At 48.0% G+C, this 10,565-nt stretch overlaps 1 protein-coding gene across 1 annotated transcript in view; it reads left to right on the top strand.

Moving 5' to 3' along the window:
* FA2H (fatty acid 2-hydroxylase) overlaps positions 1-6,049 on the top strand; it is a 132,767-nt gene extending 126,718 nt beyond the window's left edge. The window contains exon 7 of the mRNA XM_055000245.1: positions 4,600-6,049. Within this exon, the coding sequence (XP_054856220.1) occupies positions 4,600-4,679 (80 nt within the window). The 3' untranslated portion in view covers positions 4,680-6,049. The remainder of the gene's footprint in view (positions 1-4,599) is intronic.
* Positions 6,050-10,565: the final 4,516 nt, after the last annotated feature.

Consider the following 10,565-nt stretch of genomic DNA (forward strand, 5'->3'; position numbering starts at 1 on the left):
CATCCCCCTCTCTTATACGGACGTGGAAGTAAGCATCTTTTAAGTCCAATTTTGTAAAGATCTTACCTTGAGCCACGACGTTGAGCAGATCTCTGATTAGGGGAATTGGATACGCGTTTGTGGAGGAGACAGCATTAAGTCCTCTGAAATCAGTACATAGTCTTAGTCCTCCATCTTTTTTCTTTACAAACAGTACTGGGGCTGCATGAGGACTGTTGGCAGGTCGAATAAATCCTCTTTCCAAGTTGGTATCGATAAATTTGCGTAGTTTCTCCCTTTCTATAGGACTCATTGGATATAGTCTGCCCTTGGGCAGAGTGGCTCCTGGGAGGATTTCTACTGCACAATCTGTCCTCCTATGAGGAGGTAAGGCATTTGCTTTTTCTTCAGTGAAGGCTTGCAGATAGGCTCTGTATTCCTTCGGTATTTGATTGATTTCTTCTTGGGTTAGTAGTGCTTTCTCCATCTGGGTAGGATCGGTATCCCAATTTTGGTTCCAACGGTGGTTTTTACAACCGTCGTGTCTAAATGTAATGCTCCTGACCGGCCAGTCAATGTCTGGGTTGTGATCCCACAACCATCTGCTACCTAAAATTAGAGGGTATTTGGCAGTAGAGCTAATCACGTATGACCTCGTTTCCCAATGCTGACCCATTCCTGTAATCACAGGTATGGTTTCGGTGGTTACTGGATTCATGTTGGAGCCATCCATTTGTTCAAAGATGACCGGAGTTTCTAGTTCCTTCATTGGAAGTGCTAGTCCGTTGACCAGAGCGGGTGCAATGATATCCCTCGAACATCTGGAATCAATAAGCGCTTGTACACGAAAATGAGTTTTCCGTTCTGGGTTGACTAACGTAACTGGCATGAATAAGATGGACCCTCGGGGTCTGTCCACTATGGGAATGGACTGATTTTTGATCTGTCGTTTGGGTCCGTTTACGACAGATCCATCTCGTTTCCCGAACTCGGGCTTTCAGGTCCTTCTTCTCCAATTAAAGCGGTTGAATCCAGGTCCATAACTTCTTCCAATTCTAATTCTTTTTCCGGAGGGTTTCTGCGGGTTGCACCGCGCCCTCTAGCAGTTCGGGGAGCTGGCGTTGGGCGGTATGGTGGGGGAAGGGTGGTAGAGGTTGTACGTACTGGCTGGAGCGGAGCTCGTTGCACAGGCCTGAGTGGACATTGCGCTGCGTAGTGGCCGCTTTGACCACAATGTAGACACAGTCCTTGTCGCCATCTAGCTTCTCTCGCTCCTCTAGCCACGTATCCTGCTCCTCTTCCCCCTCGGACAATTATCGAGGTCCTTCGGTGCCCCGAAGCCTGCTGTTGTTCTACTAGACGTACTTCCTGTATACGGTTTTCCACTTCACATGCCAATTGAATCCAACCCAATAATGTTGGGGGATTGTCTTGCATAAGGGCCCGGTCCAACAATTTAGGATTTATGCCTTGTTTAAACAAGATTATTTTTGTGGATTCCTCACATCTCGGGCATTTGGCGGCTAGCTGTCGGAATATAGTAACATAATCCCTGGCCGACAGATTGCCTTGCCTAATGGTTTGTAATTCCGTTCGGGCTCTATCTTCTTCTAGCGGGTCCTCATATTGTGCTTGAAGAGCCGCTGCTAAGCCTTGCAAGGTATCAAGCTCTGGGGCCCCCAATTCATACAAAGTTACATACCATTCCGCCGCTTTCCCTTGCAGCCGGGATCCTAGATGTTCCATTTGGCTAGCTTCGTCTTCGAATAAATGTCCCCAACGATTGAAAAACTGAAGTGCTTGTACTAAGAAAAACCCTAGTTTCAAAGGGTCTCCATCAAACGTGGCTTCCAACTTCACCCACCCCATCGGCAACTCCTGAGGTCTAGCGACCGGGGCTGGAGCTGGTAACGGATAGTACTGTACAGGTACTGGCCTCGGTCTGGGCTGTGCGTCTGGTCGCTGCGGGATAGGTTGCACTGGTGGTTGTTGAGGTCTCGGCGGTGGGGGACCCAGCGGTCTCGGCTGCGGAGGACCCTGCGGTCTTGGCAGCGGGGGGCTTTGAGGTACTTGCCGCGGCTGAAAGGGTTGTGGTGCTGGACCTCTCAGAGGAGGATGACGCGGCAGTTGTCCCCGCGGTGGCGGGAGTCTTGGAGGCTGCTCTTGGGGCTGAAGCGGTGGCTCTCGTGGTTGAAGAGGGGGTTGCTCTTGAGGTCTCTCCTGGTTCCTGTCTCTCGGGGGTCCTGGCGGTTGATTATCATCTTGAGGAGGCCCCTGTGGAAGATCCTCTGGTAAGATGTCCGGTGGACCTTGCGGAGGGTCAGGCGGTGGCGTCGCCGGTTCTTGTTGTTCATCGTCCGGTAAGACCGGCGGTTCCCTGTCCAACGGGGGAACCTGCCCCTGCGCCGGGGGCAAACAGGATTACAAAAAATACGCTGATCGCCATCGTGTGGCCGAATGGGAATTGCATCCAGGAGATCTTGTTTATCTTTCAACAAAGAACTTAAGGGTGGCTCAAACAAGCTGTAAATTGGCTCTCCAATTTTTGAGACCTTTTCCTGTTCGCAAAGTAATCAACAAAGTCACTGTAGCACTGGACTTACCAAAAAATTTACGTCAAGTCCATCCTACCTTCCACATTAGTTTGTTAAAAAAGGTTTCCCCTGCAAACCAATGGCACGCCACCACTCCACCAATACCTACTTTGATTGATGACCAAGTCCACTATGAAGTAAAAGAAATTCTGGACTCCAAAATTCGACACAATAAGTTATTTTACCTGATTAGGTGGAAGGACTTTGAGTCTGGTCATGATGAATGGGTAGAATCTATTCATATTCATGCCCCTAAATTGTTAAAAACGTTTCATACTCAGTATCCTCTTAAACCTGGGGGAGGACCATTTTAGACGGGGCAGAATGTCAGGTTCTAATTGTGTTTAAACCAAAGAGACTCCATTTTGTTCATGTCTGTGTGTTAAGTGTTTCTTTTGCAGATGGCAAAAGAATGATGAATGCTTACAGAGAGAAGAGGAATGTTGTGTCTACATATATCTGCCTTTCCGACACCCTTGGGAAACTTTCACTTTCTCACCCTTGGGCCGATTGTTTTGAGAACTGAGGGGGAGGATGGGGCCTGCAGGGAACTGCATATTCTGTACCTCAGCTTTTGCTTGGCATTCGTAACAATTTTTAAGTTCAGCTAAGATCCGTGTATCTTGGAATGTGTACTCTAATGGTTGTTTATCTTCAGTAAAGCCTTTTGAAATCAAAGGACTTTTGTCTTATTGCAATAGGCCGGCTGAGTTGCAACTTTTAGCAAGCCACAGTCTGACATCAAGATGCTAAACCAAGACACTCTCCTCCTCAAATCCAGGCATCAAATATTAAGGGGAACAATAGCAGTATCAGGGAATTAGCATATCAAGAGCAATCAAAATAATATCACATACTCTATGTCAATTACTAGAGGGCTACTAAAGATCCTGTCACTCCAGGCATCCAAATGTTATGCAAGTTAGGAGGAAAGGCAAAAGGCCAAGGAGACAGAGCAAGACAGAAGCAAAGAAAACGGTAAGTTAGCAAGACCCAAGTTGAGGGTCCAAACATTGAGGAAGGGATACAAGTGTCTAAACCAGTGACCTCTAGTGTGGTGCCCATGAACTTCCTGGTGCCCACTGATGGGTTTCTTGGGGCCCATTCAGTGCATTGTCAAAGCATCTCTTCCTCAAAGCCAGGAGCCAAAACCTGGCTTTCCTCCACCCCATTAGAGTTGCTAGCCTCCAGGTAGTGGCTGGAGATCTCCTGGAATTACAACTGGTCTCCAGGCCACAGAGATCATTTCCCCTGGAGAAAATGGCTACTTTGTGGGGTAGACACTATGGAATTATACCATGCCAAGGTCCTTTCCCTCCCCAAGCCCCACTTCAGATTTCTCCAGGTTTCACCCCCCAGATCTCCAGAAATTTCCCAACTTGGAGATGGCAACCCTCCACCCCGTTGAGGCAGAAGGTACTTCAGAAGTACTGAGAAAGCATCCCCTTTGGGTCCGCAAGGAATGCCGATTAGGAAACAGCTGCTCCCATCACAAGAGGATTCCTGGCTTGCAGCTTCTCTGTGTTTTATGATTGGCAGCCATTTTGTGATTCCCCCCCTTGTGGTAGCCATTTTGGATCCATTCCTCTTCTCAGAATTCCTAAGGTGAACACAGTTGTGCTCAGCCAGGCAGCTGCGGGTGAAAATTAGGGATACTGTAGGGTGAACTCTTGATTCACATGAGGCAATGGGGAAGTCCAACTGATACGGCACCTAGGACGTTTCCACAAATCCTCCACAAGGTGCAGGGATTCTGTGGCAACCGTTCCCTCAAGGCAGAAAGCTTGTCAGGGATTGTTGTCAAAATCCCACTTCAAAACCCACTTGGCTTTGTTGATTTTAGGTAGTTGATTAGTAGTTATCTGCCTTGTGTTTATTATGACTGTGTTGTGATGTTTCCAAGTGTTAAGAAAAACATAGTACTTAAAAAAAATACAAGCTTTTCTCCCCTTTCCTGCTCCTCTAAAGCAACCTGCCTTCTAGCCGCAAAGCAACTAACCCGTATCTTTCTCACTCCTTTTTCCAGGTTTCGGCATCACCAGCACATTATGGGATTATCCATTCCAGACGCTAATCCCAGAGGAAACCTTTGAGAAAGAAGACTAGCATCCGCTGCCATTCTCCTGTGTGATCATCAGCAAGATTTTGTGTGTGTGTGTGTGTGTTGCAGAACTGTTGGACTTTTGAGGCTTGTGACCCTCAGAGAGAAGAGTATGGGTTTGGTTTCATTTTTTCCCCTGTGGCCCGGTGACTCTGTGTAAGGTATTGCTTCTAGGAGGCAGGCTGCCTTATGAGGTGGCTGAAACCCTGGAGCCCCACAGAGGCGAATGGAGGGGAGAGGAGGAGGGCTGTACTTCTGGGCTGTAGCCAGGGTGAGAGCACAAGGAAAGGGTCAGATGCACCCCAGCTGAGACCTCTGTTTGAAATACTCCAGAAATGTTACTTTTTAAAGACGGTATATGCAGTAGCCATCTTGGTGGGGAACTCGTGTCTCATGATCCAAACCGCTCTTGCTATCAGGGCACAGCCCAAACAGTTTGGGTGGTGGTCAAAGGACTGCACGCTGGAATGAAGGAGAGCTCTGGAGATACCAAACTGTTAATTCTGGGCAATGATCTACACCCAGCTCAATGCATCACCGACAAAGGGAAAGGGGCATTTGTTCTGCATAAGCGAGTAAACTCGTTGGGTATCTGCAGTGGCCGCCATCCCTTTGGACCTGGAGGCAATCCTGACACATTTAAGACGGGGCTTCATCAATTCCTTGGGTTTATTAGCCCAGTGCCAGGACTGGGATGCAGAACAATAGCAGTGTGAGGTCTAAGAGATCAGCTAAGCCTCGCTCTCCTGTCCCAAGACCGGCCGTCTTGCACCAAGTGCCCTCGATTGGTGCCTCTCCCATCACTCATGCCGCTTCTTCTTGACTCAGAGACTGGAAACGACACAATGCCACATGGGCATCACATTTGAAATCTTTGGTGGGTTGTGGCGGGGCTTTGGCGGGTTGTGGATCGGAGCAGATGAAGGCAGAGAGAGAGAATAGGAAATTGGCAGAATAGGGGGGGGAAGAGAATTTCCCAAGATCTGAACAGGTGGAAAGAAGTGTGGGCTCCTCTCCTCCAAATACCCCCGGATTCGGAACCATTCGACCAAAATTATATATTTGTAGAATTACACAGATATGACATTCTGCTGTGGTCAAATGCAAAAGGGATCCAAAAATATGCTGAGGAATACTGTACATTCTCCTATGACTGTGTCGGATGACTCTGATCCTGGATTCCTTATTTATTTTTCGCAGCCTGTTAATTCTCAAGACCATATCAGTTTCTTCATGAGCTGCCTTCTGAATCCATTGCACTTCATTCCCCATAAGACAGTCAGTGGTACTCACTCCACAGCTTGCATTCCATGAACCAAAAGAGACATGTTCACTTCCAGGGCTTTTTTTTCAGCTGGAACGCAGTGGAACGGAGTTCCGGAACCTCTTGAAAATGGTCACATGGCCGGTGGCCCCGCCCCCTGATCTCCAGACAGAGGGGAGATTAGACTGCCCTCCGCGCTGCTGGAGTGGCATGGAGGGCAATCGAAACTCCCCTCTGTCTGGAGATCAGGAGGCGGGGCCACCAGCCATGTGACCATTTTCTCCGAGGGCGATTTAAACTTTTAAAAACTCCCCCTTGTTCCAGCTGACCCAAAGTGACGTCATTGTGCAGTCCTGGGAGTGCGCATGCACTTTCCACACACGCATATGGTACCAAAGGCACCACCTCCCGCCAAGAGTTGCCCCCTCTGCTGGCAACCCACTGAGTTCTACCACCTCTTCCCAGAAAAAAAAGCCCTGTTCACTTCCATTCCTGGCTAGCAGTCTTCACCTCCAGGAAGCTCGCAGCTTACTCGTTCCTCTGGTGATAGCCGTTTCAAGGTGGGAAACACCTGCCAGCCACAAGTCCCACTGGGGCAAAGGTCTTGCTTGCCCACTTCCCTGAGACTCAGGGCAGGTGCCACATTGGGGAGCAGTGTTCAAAAGGGCCATAAGCTGCAAGTCAAAAGAGCCACATGTGGCTCCCGGGCCATTGAGTGGCTAGCACTGCTTTAACCCATTTTCATATATGCTTTGAATTCAACGGTTTGATCAGTGATGCTACAACAGATGGATAATTACAGACAGCAACAATAGAGATTGCAAATGAGCAGCAGGTCATATAATTCTACAATGTATCATTTTTGTCCTATTAATTGGGGGGAGACTCCCCACTCCTTTCCAAAGTCCACCAGCAATCGCCTCTGCTGTATCTTGGATGTGGACTGGGAAATTCCTAGAGATTTGGGGATGGCGCCTGGAGGGGGCAAGGTTTGGGGACGGGAGGACCTCGGTGGGGTATAATGCCATACAGTCCATCTTCCAAAGCAGCCATTTTCTCCAGAGGAACTGATCCCTCTAGTCCGGAGATCACTTGTAATTGTGGGTGATCCTCTAGCCCCACCTGGAGGTTGGCAACTATAGCTGGAACTACCCTCACAGCTTGTGTTCTTGGATATCTCCGATGACAATGCTGTGCCCCACTCCTCAGACCGGTATGATGCCCTGTCCCTCTAGCAGCACCTGTCCAATTTGCTCCACAACAAACCACCTTTCAGAGGTCGCTTTGTTATTGTTTTCAAGCAATGGGAGCTTGGAGAGAGAGAGACAGCAGGCCTACCCGGCACCTCAAATTGTTTGCAGCCCTGTGCTGTCATTTTGCCAGTGACTCCAGGAGCCAGAGGGTTGTGTCCTTGTGGGATGGGAATGGAGGGGTAAATTCAAGAGGGAAGAGTTGGAAGGGTTCTGGCATGTGCCCTGTCAGACTGGGATGCCCTTTGATATCAGCCTCTCAGACCCTTTTTTGGGTAAGGGAGAAGCCGTCCCTCTGGAGTCCAACCACAGCAGGAACTGTGTGACCGCTGGCTCCTGTGGAAGAGGCAATCTTTCGCCAGTCTCTGCAGAATTTCTTTCTCCCCTAAATTGTACCCCGCACCAAATCCGGCTTCTTGAGCCATGCCACTCAGAGAGAGACCCGTTCCTGACAGACGAAGCGCCAAATTTGTCCCTTCTTGTCCCTTCCCTCCACCCTTTGTCCCACCCACCCCCGATGACGTTCACATGTACGAAAGCAAACAGTTGTGGTACTTATTATTCTGGAGCCACTTCCTTGCCTCCGTATGGCACGCACACGCCATTGGCTACACCTGTACAGTTCTTTCTCCCACAAGGATTCTGAGCTACAAAACGACAAGGCTATCTCTGGGGAGAGACAGGACAAGAAGTCTCTCCCTTTCAAGAACATAAGTGGTGCTCTGCTGGATCAGACCAACGGGCCATATATTCCTGCGTCCTGCTTCACAAGGTAGCCATCCTGGAGTGATGGAACCATTCCAGAAAGAAATGGAACTGAGTCAGACCATTTGCTTGGGCCTGCCACTCGGGGGTAGAAAAACTCCTCCAAAGAGGAGTCTGTAATCAGGCTTCCCCTTTGCTTTTAAGTTCTCCCCTTAAGCGCCTTCCTCTGCAAACTTTGCATCAGCTTGTATACCCGTTTAATTGTTCTGTCCCCCTGAGAATTCTGGGCATTTCCTTTTGGAAAAGATGCCCAGACTTTCAAAGTTACCGTTCTTGCAAGTCTGTAGCATAGATGGTGCGGAAGTTAATACGGGGATAGCCTGTTAAACCGAAGCGTTGGAGTAAGGCTCCATGTGTGAGGTGTCTTTGCTAACCTGCACGAAAGTGATTGATCCATCTTTTCTGGGACCCCCTTGTATCATTTGGGAATGGACTTTGCAGCTCGCTGCTCATATTGGACTTCATGCTGCACAGCATCCACAGGGAACTGAATGGCTGGTAAATTCCTATTGCCAGGGAGGCTTCTCCCAGCTGTGTAAGAGCGTAGCTCCAACTGGCCTTGCAAGGGTTTCTAAAAACCAAAGAGCAGCTCCAATTAATTTGATGTCCTTCAGAATGCTGCTGGGTGTCCCTTCTCTCTTCTGGGACCTGGGACGATAAAGCTAGTTGGGGAAGGGCTGTGACCTCTGAGCCACAGGACGACCACCTTGCTTTCTTTCTGCAGCTTTTAAAAAAAGAGCCGCCTTTTTCTTCCCTTCTCCCCATGTAGAGAGAACATCTCATGGGTTTGGGGCCCCTGTCTTTTCTAACCTTGCGTGCGCACACTTACCAGTGCTCGTGCCTTAATGGTTTTGTAAACTTTTTTTTAAAAAAAAAAATACTCCAATGAAAGCCATTGCAAAGAAATGCATTTTTCCCAGACCTTGTGATTTCTTCCCTCTCCCCACCTTTTTTTGCATAAATATTTAAAATTTGGAATAAAGTTATATATAAAAAAAATATACCTGACCTGATTGTACATAGATTGTGTATATTTTGGAAAATAAACCTTTTAAACTGTGTGTGTGTGTGTGTGTGTGTGTGTGTGTGTGTGTGTGTGTGCTGCCCTGCTTGATGACGTTGTCGGAGAAAGAGTGCAAAACAACGGTCTTGCCCCTTTTTGGGCCAAGTACCATTTTCAAAGACCCACCACAAGTGCATTGCGATGATCTTGAGGTTAACAGGTATATAACCACCCCAGTCTCTTGGAGGTTGAAACTGATGAACCATGTGAAACTGGGGGAGCAGGCAGCTCTGTTGCGATGTACAGTATTCTACCATAATGTGTACACCTATGAAGTGCCTACTTGTGGCAAGTTGCATGGTGGTGTTTGTGTTTTTAAACATAAGTGCTTTTCACATGCACTAATATGGGTAGGTAAAGGTAGTCCCCTGTGCAAGCACCGAGTCATTACTGACCCATGGGGGGACGTTGCATCACGACGTTTTCTTGGCAGATTTTTTACGGGGTTGTTTGCCATTGCCTTCCCCAGTCATCTACACTTTACCCCCAGGAAACTGGGTACTCATTTTACCGACCCCAGAAGGATGGAAGGCTGAGTCATCCTTGAGCCGGTTACCTGAACCCGGCTTCAGATAGGATTGAACTCAGGTCACGAGCAAGAGCTTGGGCTGCAGTACTGCCGCTTACCACTCCACGCCACGGGGCTTACTAATATGGGTGATTGGCCCCAAACTGTAGCCTTTTCAGCATGGTTTGTGAGGGGCTTTTTCTTCCAAGTACCTTGCATCACTGGCTAGACATAGCGAGGCCCGAGAGCGACTAGCAGAAATCACAACACATTCAGCATTGTCTGGCGTGATCTTGAACTGGCATCCAAGGTATGCTTATGTTGCAAGATGAGTGCAATCCCTGGTGGAGCTTACATTCTAGGGGAGCCGAGTACCTGCACCATACAGAAAAGTTTTCCGTTCTAGGTCTCTCCTGCTGTGGAAGACTTTTCCCCGCCTGAGACACTGGACATCCACTACTAGTCACAGTAGATGCTGATCTAAACCAATCAAATCTGACTTGGTATAAAAAATATTTTCCTGGTTAGCATATCTAGAATCTACAAGTATTGGTTTTTATTACTAGGTGAACACACCAAGGCATTCTTTTTTACTTTAGTTCATCTATTTCCTGGGTTAATTAGGCACAAGAGAAAGGTGGAGTCATATGGAGCTTCTGCACCATCTTGTGGTCATTTGTTAGAACTACTACTGTGGGTAAAATAATATTACCCTACAGTATGAGACCAAGATCTGCAGCCAGCCAGTTAAGAATGCCTTGTAAAACACGGGGGTCAAAGGCAGCTTCTTTGCAGAGGGCTTGTCAGTTTTATACTTCGCACAAATAAAATTGGCACAGGTTGTTCTGTAACTTTTGTTACTTAGGGGGAGGCGAACGATGTTCAACCTTGTCCCCAACTAAATGATTACCAGATACCGCCACAAGTTCTTAAGAATTTTCTCAGAAACATAAACCTAGAAGCATGTTCTTTTTTCATGAAAGCGGAGCTTCCCATCCAGAGTTGGCATTATTATTACATGACACTGACTCTTGGAAAGTT

This window comes from Eublepharis macularius, chromosome 16 (assembly GCF_028583425.1).
Source record: "Eublepharis macularius isolate TG4126 chromosome 16, MPM_Emac_v1.0, whole genome shotgun sequence".
NCBI classification, from domain to species: Eukaryota; Metazoa; Chordata; class Lepidosauria; order Squamata; family Eublepharidae; genus Eublepharis; species Eublepharis macularius.